The sequence below is a fragment of the Echinops telfairi genome, unplaced genomic scaffold, assembly GCF_000313985.2.
Source record: "Echinops telfairi isolate 266 unplaced genomic scaffold, ASM31398v2 ScPeMD7_7468;HRSCAF=8506_0, whole genome shotgun sequence".
Lineage (NCBI taxonomy): Eukaryota > Metazoa > Chordata > Mammalia > Afrosoricida > Tenrecidae > Echinops > Echinops telfairi.
The window spans coordinates 74,554,283-74,568,410 of NW_022111369.1; the positions used below are offsets into that span (position 1 = coordinate 74,554,283).

At 34.6% G+C, this 14,128-nt stretch overlaps 1 protein-coding gene across 1 annotated transcript in view; it reads right to left on the reverse strand.

The window, feature by feature from the left end:
* The window catches only part of ADGRL3 (adhesion G protein-coupled receptor L3), a 251,646-nt gene that overhangs the window by 29,835 nt on the left and 207,683 nt on the right, over positions 1 to 14,128 (reverse strand). The window contains exons 17-18 of the mRNA XM_045284067.1: positions 10,290 to 10,386; positions 7,931 to 7,972 (exon numbers count right to left, since the gene is read on the reverse strand). Of these exons, the coding sequence (XP_045140002.1) occupies positions 7,931 to 7,972; positions 10,290 to 10,386 (139 nt within the window). The remainder of the gene's footprint in view (positions 1 to 7,930; positions 7,973 to 10,289; positions 10,387 to 14,128) is intronic.

Below are 14,128 nucleotides of genomic sequence, written 5' to 3' on the forward strand. Positions count from 1 at the left end.
TGATGGTGCCTGGCTATCAATAGGAATAGTGTCTGGGGTCTTAAAAATTTGTATTCCAACAAGCAGCCATCTAAGTGAGAAGTCAACTAAGTCCACATGGAAGAAGCATGCCAGCTTGTATGATTCAAAGATGACAATAACAAAATCCACATATGATGAAGGAAACAATATCAGAGCTTAAACTGTGAACACACAATCTGTAGAAGGTTATGGAGGATAGTGGGAGCCCAGAACCCATCTGCAGAATATCTAGGCATATTAAGCCTCTGGAAGAGCCTCTCTAGACGCATGCACGGGACTTGAAAGCTTTACTAGCAGACGGAGATCAATGTAAATTTGATTCTCCTGCATCGAACTCGATACTTGTTCAGTTAACCTCCTTCTTAACCCACCATGAATTTGTTCTAGGCTCAAGTATTTCGTGCTTGTTACATGACAAAAATTTCTTTCCTGGACTTTTAAATATTGATGGTGGTCTTTTCTTTCTTACTCATTATTTGTATTTTTATCTTTATACTATTATTATTTTATCCTTGCCATTTTATTTTGTTTTTACTGTTTCTGTTGGGTTTCCCAGTTTGTGAAGCACAGGAGCGGATGCATGGAGGTAATTACTGATGTGATGGTTTATTGAGGGTGTGGGGGTGGGTGGGAGATAGGAAGTGTGAGGGGATTTGGGGAGCAAACGATGAATCTGAGAGGGGAAAGAACACACTAAAAATTGATTGTGATTATATACAATTCTTTTAAAAAGCAATTTAACCATGGAAGTGTATAATATGTCAACACTATATTAAGAAAACAGTGGTGAAAAAAGAAGAAAGAAACAAAACTTGACCAGTGGTTACCATATAGGTAAATAGAAAAGGGTTTTTGTATAGGGGACATTGAGTTTATGTCAATGGTGGTAGAATAATTTGGTAAAGGATATCAATAATGGTTGTATAATATAAAGAGTATAATCAATGACACTGAATTATATAAGAAGCCGAATTTGAGAATGTTCTGTTGTGTATATTTTTGCCACAATTAGAAAAAATAGTGATAACTATATGAATAACAGTGACTATAAGGAAGAAGAAAATGTTCTAGAATTGAATATAATGATAATTGTACAAGTATTCTTGTATTATTGAATGACAGGTAGATGAAGTTCAGTAAACTAAAAAAAATAATAATAACAAGGAAATAAATAACACACACACACACACAAACTACCCTTAAAGTATGAGTACAATCCATCCTCATGATGGAGAAAAAAATTTTCACCACAATTTTTCTTTAAAATTCTTGATAATAAGCCCCCACAGTGAGGTTGCCCCGTGTCTTTTGAGAAAATCTATCATGATTGCCGACTTAGATCCACCCCCTCCCTGCCCAAAACAGTCTCCATAATCAATTCAGGTGATCCCTTTGCCTTAAATTTACCTGCTCAGAAAAGTTCCTCAGAAATCAGTTTCAATTGGACCTTACCCTCTGGATCACTCTGGCCAATCCAAGACTCACCCCAGTTACAATTTGTTTCCTAAAATTGTTTTCAGTGGCTTCAACATTGCTTAGAAGATTCATGGAGAGATCAGCTTTTTCAGCAAGTTGATCTTTGAGGAATGTGTTTGCCACCCATTCGGCAGAAAGCTTGCCCGTGCATGGGAGATGCTGACTTCAACAGGTATTGCATCAATGGCAATTCTGTTGGTGCCATCTCTGCTTCAACCACACTTTCTTGGAGTCCAGGTTGATGTCCTTCCTTCTCTCTGCCAGCCTTTTAGTTCACCGTTTAGTTCTTTTGGCCCTTCCCTAAAGCATTTATTCCATCTAAAACTGGTTGTTTTATGCGTGTCATCGCTCACCAAAATTTGCGGCATTGCTTTAGTGATTTTCCACGATATCTACTTGAGTTTGTTAATAACTTGATAGCAGCTGTGACATAATAATTTTTTTTCACGACCCAAAATGTATCCTTCTTCTGAAGGCACCATAACAAGACTAAGAAAAATGGCTTTTTACGAGAACTTGTCTCCGGCCACCCACTGATTGGATAGCCTTGTTTAAATGTGTTCTGTTCGAAATAGACTTGTGTTCAGCTGGACTAAACTCCCAGTAGCAATACTATTTGAATCAGCCTCGTATTTCTTGAGAGAAAAAGATAATTTGAGAAAGGGGTGATGCTGTTAGTTAACTTTGGATGATATATATTATATTTATATCATCTGAATTTCAATGTTCATAATATAGCTAGAATACTTTTATAGTTATACAGGCATTTTTAATGTATTTATTTTTTAAAAAAACATAAGAAATCACAGTTTTTCCTTAAAACAAGAATTAGTATTACATACATACTGAACTTTTAATTTATAAATTTCAACCCAAAGTGATTTTTCTCCTTGTGTTAGTTATTGTATCAATTGAGAAGGTTATATCCTTAAATAACACCACAGTCAGGAATCACAAGATCTGGGAAAAGTGATACTTTTGGTTCTAACATTACCTGATTACAGGCAGAAAATATCTACCTATTTTTAACAACCTTTGTCATAACCTCAAATACTCATCTCTTTAATCAAGTTTATGAAGTAAAAAGCAAAGAAAAATGGTTTCTACTAATAAAATTATTTGGAAGATTTCAGCATGTAACAAGCAGAACTATAAAATCTGGCAACCCTGGCCTTAATGCAGACAATAATATATTCTTTATTCACCATATTTCTTAAAGAGCCATGATGGAACAGTAGTTAAGCAAACTAGCACTTGCTGAAAGGTTGGTGCTTTGAAACCATCAGTAGTTTCAATGGAAGAAAGATCTGGTTCCCTCTTGCTGTAAATATTTCAGCCTAGAAAGCCCTTTGGGGAAGTTCTTTCTATCTTACACAGTGACAGAGTCAGAATTGACTCAGTAGTGCCTGGCAACATCAATGACAACCAAATTCCATACAAATGGTTATAGAACAGTAATGTATTGATCTTACTTCCCAATTTCCCCATGAACTCTAAGTAGTTTAGCCCCCGAACCCCATAAAGCAAGGTGAGTCTACACTGAAGAACTGTATGTATAACAAAATAAAATGGAAGCAAAGAAATCAGTACATAAAGGGAATGAAGAAATAGTACTGTGTTATTAAGTGTACCTTAGTTCCAGGTGAGATAATAACACAAGGGGCACTATGGAAAACACCGCTGAAAGACATATCTGATCTTTAGAAAGTTTCATGGAAAAACATGTTGTCATTACATGAAATTATTTTGAAAGTTCATTATCATAGGTAAGATGTATAATTAGAAAGACCTTGGTAGGCATGCAGGTTGCTACCCTGCAGTATCCATCCAAATTCATGGCCATTGAGTTGATGCTGACTTATAGTGACTCTATAGGACTGAGTAGACCCACTCAGATCTACCCAGACTCTTGACAAATAAGTCACTCATTATGGGAGTAGAGAACTCATCTTTCTCCTGTGGGTGAGGCCAGTGATTTCAAACTGCTGACCCACAGTTAGCAGCCAAACAGATAACCACTATGCCACCAGGGGTCTGAACCATATAATATTGTAATACATTATTTTAAATACCAATAAACCCAGCTTCTTCATATATATAAATATAATGGACAGGAAAAGATGAAGAGTAAGTAATATGTGCAAAGGTAAACATACTTATATATTTTAAAGGAAAATTCCAAATGTACAAAAAGTATAAAGAGGTCTACTGTGTTTGATTAAAATTTCTGAAGCTAAGTTGGAATCTATACATTTAGTTAAATATAATATTAATAAGTACATTCTCATACACATATGACACAGCAACAATTTTTCAAAGTTAAGTAAAATGTTCTACAGCATTTATAAATAGAGGTTATTAAATTGTCATGCTGTGACCTCTTTAATTTACAATAAAGAGGTAAGACAGATAGCTTTACATCTAGAAGATGATATAGTAAGAATCAAAAGTAATATTTTGCTATATATACACTAAGGACACTCTTTCAAATGGGCCTCTGAAAGCTATACCTCAATGATAATAATGATAAAATAATTATAAACTCTATTTACTGTTGTATAGCTGGCACTGAGATCCTGAATAATTAGAAGCAATACTCTCACAATACATAGTTGGCAACAAAGCATAAGCAGGACAAACTGGATAATCACTGAGAGAGTTTTCATGTTCACTTCCTCCCAATAACTTATAACCTATACTTTTGCCTTTTATTGACTGGCATCAAAATCCAATATATTTCATTTTTATCAGTTGAACAGACAGTTAATTCTGAAACTCTTTTGATCTCTCTTGGATTCAGAATCAAGATGTTACTGGAATTTCCTTTATTTGTTTGACGCAAAAGACTTACTTTTAAAACCTACAGTTTTTAAAAACTTTTGCAGGAATTAATTGATTTTTGTAACATAGACCACTTCTTTATTTTATTGTACATTTTCTGATTATGTCTGTGTGGATGGCATCTACAAATGAAGAAAACTGACAGCCAAGAGGATTATCTCAATTACACATCAAGCGTATAAAGAAAAAATACTAGATAGTGAATCTCAAAAGAAAATTTTACCTATGCACAGGATACTATATTTTGAGTCATGTTTCAGAAGATTTGGTAGTAACAAGCCGTGTACTTTACAAACGACTTTATTAGCTATGTAAAGACTCTAAAGTACATCATTCCCTGTTTTTACAAACCTCACAAATGCACATCAGAGTATATTAAGTATTGATTAATATTTACAACTGATGATTTGATAATCCTTCTGAATAGCAAGGGTTTGGGGCAATCTGGTGTATTTTGTGCATATAAGCATAATGATATTTACTGACATTAATAAAGTGCAGTGAAAGAGCATGAGTGTCTCACCCTAGTAGCTTTAATTTAGATGTCATTAATCGCAGTCATGTACTGCTTACATTTTTTTCATTTGCACTTTTCTTGATAAACTTAAAAACAAAATGTTTAGAAGTCTGAATATTAATGAGGTAGCAGGAAATTTATTATGAAGTTTCTTCTGCCTCAGTGACCAAATTCCTCAGGAAGACAATACAGATTCTAAGAAGACAGGCGTACAAAATGTATCTGCGTCCCAGCCCTGCTTTGCTCCATAACTGCTTCTTTAGCGGGGCTGTCTGTACTGGACTTGTGCTATCTAAGATTTCTGAAGGGGAAAATAGAGCTTGGAGGCATAAAGAAGACAGTGTTTGCTTGTATCATTAATCTAGGTAGGGAGAAGAAGAAATATATTACCTTTAGTTGTTCATTACCAAAATAGGACAACAAATCAAAAGTGAAAAGTACACTCGGCAGATGAAATTTGCATTTAATTTCTATTTAGAAGAGACAATGCAGTTTTATTAGTTGACTACTTGTTGATACCCTCAAGGGAAGGGCCATCTAAGGTAAATTGTTATTTCTTTCTCTTGGGGTCCAGCTATCCTCCTGATTTCTCTCATCTATCTAGAGTGCTGGAATGGGCAAGAGGGTGGGGGGAGAAAAGAAAACTTTGGGGAGTGAATGATAAATTCTAATACCTAATCAATTGAGAGCAGTGGAAAGAAACAGTTTGATCTATTATAGAATATAACTGAAAATCTGAATAAATTAAAATAAAAATTGTATGCATTATGTTCTAGACAACGATAGAAACAGTTAGAAGAATATTCCAGGTAAACAGTCTATATTCCTATTACGTTGACACCAGGAGGGGAGGATTTTTTGCCAGAGCCACAGGAACAAAATTCAGGTAGTTCATTTCTAGTTCTCATTGTCAAAACCACTGTGCAAAACTACAAAGAAATATTCAATTACTTTAAATATCTGTCTGATAGTGGTACATTTATCTTTGTATCACAATCCTATCAGGTGGGGTCCCCTCATGACACTGGGGGAATAAAATTATCCTTCAAAACCTATGAAAAGAAACTCAATGTTGCAGGTCATCATAGTAAGCCATTTACTGGGAAAGTTTATTCAGATTAACAAAGACCCTATTAGCATTTGAAATAAGCACAGCAGATGTATGAGTCTTCTACCTTGTGATTCAAAGTTTAGCTTAAAAAATATATAGTGCCACTGGTCAGAGCTTCATGTACAATAATTCATCATGTGGAAGGTTGACAAGATGGAGGATGGGAGGTTGGGAGGAAATAAAACCCCACAATGTTAACCACATCATTGTTCTAGAAAAAGAAATAACTTAGTCTAATTCTGCCACCCAGAGAGGACAGCTTTTCCAATAATGCCATGCCTGGAATGTGTGGGTATGGGGCAACTTTTTACAGTTCACACAAAGATACAATAGTAATAGCAGCTATCTAGCAAAACTTTATAATAAAATGAATTTACTGATCATCATCTAACTAATGAAATAAAACCAAGAGGGGAAATGCAAATATATGATGTATGATGGGAGAACATGAAATCTAATTTCAGTTAAGGTCCCATTCCTACATAGATCTAAAAAAAGTGTGTAAATATTAATACATGAACTACCAGAGAAATTTCTTGCCAAACTCTATCATTTTTAATCAAATTCAAATTCTTGAGGCACTGTGGATCTAAATTGTTCAGGACCAGGTGTGGCCATCAGTGTTGGAGATTTTCATGGGAAACACTGTTCCAGCCACAGCTCCTTACACCCCCAGGAAATTAGAGCTCCGAGAGACTCGCTGTGGGTGCCGTGATTCCAGTGGGCCTGTGATCCACGTGGAAGGCAGTTCAAAAGCACCAGCAGCTCTGTGAGAAAGACTGGGTTATCATCTCAGAAACGCACAGTGGGGTCGCTGAGTCAGCATTGACTCAATGGTAGTTAAGTGTTTGTTTGTTTGTGTTGCAGAGGTTAGGGGCTTGGGGTTTATGGTTTAGAATTCCAACAGACCTAGGGGGAACTCTGAGATTAGCTAAACTTTCAAGATATATGTAAAATACAAAATACTTAAATTAGTTAATGAATAAATTCTCTTGGATACCTCTCAGTGTTAGAAAACTTGAGTTTAGAAGAGAGTTAAACTTTCTAATCAACTATCCCCATTGAACTTCCTTAAAACTCCTTTCACTTTTATAAAGAGTGGCACTGGTAAAGTGAACTTGAAAGTGTTATTGGTCTTTAGGAATTCTAAGCTGACTTAAAGATGTAGCATTATGTCATCATTCAAAATTTGTAGGGATCAATTTGAATAATATCTGTATAAATATATTTACCTAATATAGGAATGGGAAGGCTTGAAAGAGATGAGATGACAAAACAACAAAAATCCCAAGGAAAAGCTATAAGAATTATTAAAATTAAAAATTATTAATAGATATATGAGCTTTCAAATGATTTCAAGGAATTGCATCCCAATTATTTAAAATCAGGACACCACATTGGGAAATCCAGAAAAGTAATCGGATGCATACTGGTGCAACCATGTAGCCTAAGAAAAGAATATTAGGTATGGCTTTGGAAAAAAAATTGAGAAGTCGTTCTGCACTGCATGATGGCATGTTTTATTCTTAATGTATCCTAAATGTGATAATGATGGGTTTAGGAGAAAGATGAAAAGACATATATAATTTTTAAAATACTCTTTGGGTTAATTGGGCTATGAGATGAGTAGGAAAGAAAACCTAAAGTAGAAATAGAAATTGTTTTTGATAATTATTTGTTTTTCAAGGGTCAGAAGTAATCCAAAGATAAAAGTAAAAGATTTACTAGAGCTAATTTATAAAGAAAGCAACATGAACTTTGATTATAAAATAAAAGCATTGCTAGATTTAAGAAAAGTAAAAATGAATGGGAAGTTAGAATATATGAAAATGTAAAGATGTGTTGTTTAAGCTTTTGATTTAAAAATATAAACTAAAAATTTTTGAATAAACAGAGGTGAATAGTTATGTTGCTGAGGTGGCTGCAGTGCTTATCGGGAAAGGTGAATCTTGGATGTCACCTACCTAAGTATGACACACACGCCTGAATGCAGGGAAGATATGCCCCTGGGGAATAAGACAACATTAAAGAAGAAGGTTAAAGACTATCTTCAGAGATATACTATGAAGAAACAAAACTTTAAAGTATTCCACTCACCTATGATAAAAAACATAATGAGATGAGGATAAAATAAGAAATGTGGGTTTGGGAGCTCAGAAATTAATATGGAAAATCAAGAAGATCACTGTGATTACTATTACTAGTGTGAAGTAAAAGGGTGGATATATAACTTGATGGAAATGATCACTGCCTGGCCATACTTCCAACCGTAAGTCAACACTGCCCACTCCCCAAAGGCAAAGTTAGAATTACATAAGATGTCACAAGCAAACTTAAACTCTTCCTTCAATTGGTTTTAAGAAGTCTTTTAAAACTATATGTTTTAATACTAAAATTTAATATTTAACCAGTCACTATAAAATATTACTATTTCCATTAAATATATTTCAAATTGACCCAGTCATCCTCAGACCATTATAGTCCATCCAAGTTGATTAAATACTTGAGAATCAATACAACAGGGTAAAGTGATGTTCTATAATACAATTGACTTTAAATACAGTCATAAAAATAATCATTCAAAGCCATTTTGATTAAACTCACACCTAACTACTTTCATGTAAATTTATATAATAAGAGTAACCAGTAAAAATATACATGTTATGCATGCTCAAACTAGTCAAACAGCTTCTCATTTAAAATATATTAGTTCTCTCTTTTAGGTTACCACGATCATAAGTTCAAGATATTTACAATGGGCATTATTAAGGAAAGTTTTCTTTCTAAATTTCATACTTTAAATTTACTATGCATGGGATTATTTAAAGAATAAATAAAATTAGTCATTTTATTAATCCTATAAAAATTCATAGGAATTAGAAGCATTTGTGAGTATTCTTTCTCTGCTATTTGGACAGTGATGCTAGAAAGTTAGAAGACTCATATTTAAATAAAAGTTCAAAAAATAAATAGTAAAATTAAAGATACCAAATGAACATATTCTAGATTATAAAACAAAAACTGATCATGAATATTATATAAGGCAATGCTTTATTTACATCAATAATTTTGTATTTTCTTAATATTTGGAAAAATCTTTCTACTCACTACTTTTATTTAAATGAAAGTGATATAAATAAAAATCATTACTAGGTCATAGCTGCTACATCTTTTCCCCAAAGAACATGAGACATATAAGATCATATTACAACATGTATCCCTGTATCAAATTCAAGCTCAATACTATTGGTTCTAAATTATATATACATAAAACTTACTCCAATAAATTTACGTAGCTAAAATTAATCAAGTGAATCTTTATTTGAATCTTTCTTACAACAAAGCCATAATTGTTATATTATTTTCTTCTAAATAACATCTGGTGTTACAAAAAGACTTCTAGATACAGGTTATAAATTAATTAATATACTCTAGTTTGAGGCTGACGGAGATAACAATGCTGATCATAAAACTAATTACTGAAAATATGCATAAAATGTCTTAGAAATTATTGAAATAAATTCCTACAAACACCATTATTCAACATAAATTCATGTGCTAAATATTTCCCAACAATGAATGCACTGTCTTCTTGCTCTTCCCAAGCATTGCTCCTAGTCATTTTTACTGCATTCTAATTAATTCTAATCATATGCACACACAGAGAAAAGAAGAAGAAAGGAAAAAATCAACCATAAACACATAGGAGATTAAGGGAACTTACTTTACAAGTCTAAAAGATGTTTTAGGAGCATTTTGACCAGAAGTAAAAAAATAAAACTCATGATATTCATAAAATATCTTTTCTTGGATCTTTCAACATCCAATACTAGCTGGATATGTATTTTAGATATTAACACGAGATGTGCTTTAAATATTAAGGTTAGATGTGCTTTTCCCCAAGTACTCAGTTTATCTTTAGTATGTATTATTCAGTACATTTTTACTTCCACAAAGACTGTGTAATTGCTCTATACCTGAGACAATGTGGAACTCTATGATGCTTAGTGAACTATATAGCCACATCATTGCTCATTTTCACTGCCTCCAATGGGGCCTGACAGCTCGCCCGTTTATAGCAGTAGCAGATGACTGGAAAAGAAGTTCCTAGTTCTCTATCTCCCTTTTAGAAGAGTTTCTGAAAATTTAGGACTTAGAAAAAAAATTTAAAAGCTTATGAATAATGGAACACTGCTATACACGTGACCAGGCTTTATACCCTTGCAATATCAGATGGCCCAGAAGTTGAAAATAAAAGCGCGTATTTAAGAACTTTTTAAAGCAATCACCAAAGACTACATATGAAAACTAATGTCTAGTTACCTCTGTTGAGCGATGCTGAGCTGTTTATGTCTCCAGTAATAAAAGAGGACTCCGACTGCTTGCGGACCGTGTCGTTCCACATTCTACGGATCCGGCTCTGTGTGGAGAAGAAGGAAAGAAAGGAATTCATCCAGAGGCGAACTTTTACAAAAATGACTCTTTTTCTTCCTACCATAGTTTTAAAAGAAGATGTATTCAAGAGCATCGGACAAATAAGCAGCTTCTACATGGTTACAGGATAGTGCCATAAGAACATCAAAACGACATCATGATAATAATTGGTGTTCATTAAGAATGAGACAAAATTGACTCGATGGCAGTGACTTTCTTGTTTAGTTTATACTGAGATAAATATAACTATAAAAATCAATAAATAGTAAGTTGTATTTCAAAATAAGTTGTATATCAAATGAAATATTTTGAATAAATAAAATTGAAATTAAAATTTAATCATCTTAATTTACAAAAATTTTCCTTATTAAAATGGGGGGCTCTTACATCTCTTAACACAATCCATACCTTCATCCAGTGTGTCAAGCACATTTGCACATATGCAAAGAAAATTACTTTTATTGTAATTTTATAGGAGTTGTTATTTAAATTTGTATTAAACTGTTAGTTTAATTAACAAAAGATTAACACTAGAATTCATAATTATGCAAAATTAGATAGCTTGGGAAGAAAAGAACAAAGAATGCTATTTAATAGAATACTACTAAAATACAGTTTTTCATAAATTTCTTAAGACTACCAATGTAACAGAATTTCTATCCTCCTATTTCTTAATTTCTTTTGAAGGAGATAAGTCAATACATTTCTATGTTTTGTTGCATGTTAGGTAGCTTTATAAGGAACTGAGAAATCATTTTTATTTTATCACTCGTAATGTCATTTAAGATCACAAGAGCAGCATCTAGCCAATGAGCAAGCACAGAAGGCTAGAAAAGAAGGAGGCTGGGCGCAGGAACACAGGAGGGCATGGAGCTTATTGTAACAGATGAGGTGAAACAATGAAAATAAGAAATGCCGTGTAAGCTTAATAAGTAGTATACTAATTTCCATCATCTGTGAAATATTTTGTTTAACTATATATTTGGTCAGGGGTCTAAAAATATTGACAATCAGTGAGGAAGAACCAAAGTATTTTCAAAAGCTTTTCAAAGGAGCCAATAGTTACTAGAACACTACCACTGATGGTGGTACCTCACTCACAAATGGATTGTTTTGCAAATGTGTGAATTTCTTAAATATTTGGGTACATAATTTTAAATATTAGATGAATGACTTTATGGGTTTGGAACGTGTTTGCCCTTTAGAAATACTGTTATATATCATATTTGCCTTAGGTACACAACACACACGCAAATATATGTACATGAAACACCCTAAAGTTCATCACATAATAAAACAGGCTCAGGATTACAGAAATAAAACATTAGAGAAATTGTTTTAACTAAAAAATATTTCAAAATTACAAACTAGCATACTAGAAATGATTCTCTTATATGCTAATCCAGTTAATTGACTGATTAATTCAAAACTATTGATTACCCTCTACTGCCTGCCAATAAGAGATACAAATGGAAAAGAGAAACAAAATATCTTTGCTTCCTGTAGCTGCTAGACTGGTAATGGAAGAGTGTGACAGTTAAATGATTCTATGTCAAGGAGACACTTCTGGCCAGAGGTGGAGTCAAACCTGGCCTTCTCTTAACAAGAACCCTGGGAACCTTCTTCTCATTTTATCAACCTTCCTGCCTGCTGGGACTCTGGTGAACACCCTGAGATTTGCCAGTGCCCTGCATAGTTCCACCAAATTTGGATCCACAGGAACCTACACACACTAGCCTGTGATCTTCCTGCATTCTGCATCATTGCATGTGGCTGCATGAGTCTGAAGAGGGATTTATGGGTTTGAGTTGCACTGGGCTTGTATACTTTCTTGATATGAGGGGTGGGGGTTGGGGGACTTGAGGGGGATGGGTACTAAAATTAAAAGGCCCCCCAAAGCTTTGTATTTAAATTAAAAAACTTTTTAATTTATTTATTTTTAATCATTTTATAAGGGGCTCATACAACTCTTATCACAATTTATACATACATCAATTGTGTAAAGCACATTTGTACATTCATTGCCCTCATCATTCTCAAAACATTTGCTCTCCAATTAAGCCCCTGGCATTGGGTCTTCTTTTTTTCCCCTCCCTCCTCACTCCCTCTCCCTCATGAGCACTTGATAATTTATAAATTATTATTTTGTCATATCTTGCCCTGTCTAACGTCTCCCTTCACCCATTTTTTTGTTGTCTGTTCCCCAGGGAAGAGGTCACTTGTAGATCCTTGTAATCAGTTCCCCCTTTCCAACCCAACCTTATCACCTTCAAAATACTCTCCATTACACTTAATACATTTGTCAAATCTGTGAGTCCACTCTTGGAAACATTTTTCAAACTCATCTGTTTGGATGGCTGACAGCAGCTTCCTAGTTATATTATTCACAAATTCTAAGTCCTCTGGATGAGCCCTATAGAACCAGTGGTGTGAGTGGCAAAACAGGGAGGGTAAAGGGAGAATGGGTAGGAAAGAGGGAACCGATTACATGGAACTGTGTGTGACCTCCTCCCTGGGGGACAGACAACCGAAAAGTGGATGAAGGGAGACGTCGGACAGGGCAAGCTATGACAAAATACCCATTTATAAACTATCAAGGGCTCATGCGGGAGGGGGGAGTGGTGGGGGAGGGGAAAAATGAGGACCTAATGTCGGGGGTTTAAATGGAGAGAAAATGTTTTGAGAAATGATGTACAAATGCGCTTTACACAATTGATGTGTGTATGGATTGTGATAACAGTTGTATGAGCCCCTAATAAAATGTTAAAAAAGAGAAAAAAAAATTCTAAGTCCTCAAAGTGCTGTCCTTTCATGTCCCTCTTCATTCTCAGAAACAAAAAGCAATTGCATGGAGTGAGGTCAGGTGAATAAAGTGCATAGGGCAAGAGAGATGCTGTTTTCTGCAAAAACTGGTGCACTGAGATAGCTGCATGAGCAGGTGCATTGTCGTGGTGGCAAAACCAGTCAGTCCCCATCTGCCACAATCAGGTCTTTTTTGTCACACACTGTTTTATTATCTTTTCAGAACCCCTACATAAAATGCTTAATTAACAGTCTGACCTGGTGGAATGAATTCCAAATGTATTATGAGTCCTCATTTTCATCTGTTGAGTAAGTTGATGGACACTCTGAATGGGGTTTGTCATCAATTGACATTTCAGCATTTTTAAAAAGGGGAAACCACCCATTCCCTTGAGTTTTCACCATAGTACTGTCCTTGTGAGCTGTGTTCAACAATCACAACAGTCTGCATCATTTTTCCTGAGCAGGAAACAAAATTTCACAGCTGCAGGATGTTCTCTTATGTCAGTCATCACAAAAAAATGAGGTTTGAGTGGAACTGCTTTTATGAAAATATTCACTATCACCAGAGAGAAACTTCCCAGGTGATGCCACTGGATGCACTAACTCAGAGTGAGTTGCTCAATGCTTGCCTAGTGGGAAAAATATACTACTAAATCTTCACTCTGTCCAGTGCAATTCTGTTTTTTTTTGGGGGGGGTATCCACTCATGTAATTACTTCTTTATATAAAGTTCTTTCTTATACATTTATGAGTGTCGCTTGATTTGTTTCTCTAGTCAACCTTGCCTAACACAGAGAGAGTTATCTAAATGTGACCACCTTCCACACATAAACACTGAAGACAAATGTGTGCATAAGTAAATGTGGTGAAGAAGGCTGATGGTGCCCGGCTATCGAGACCTATAGTGTCTGGGGACTTAAAGG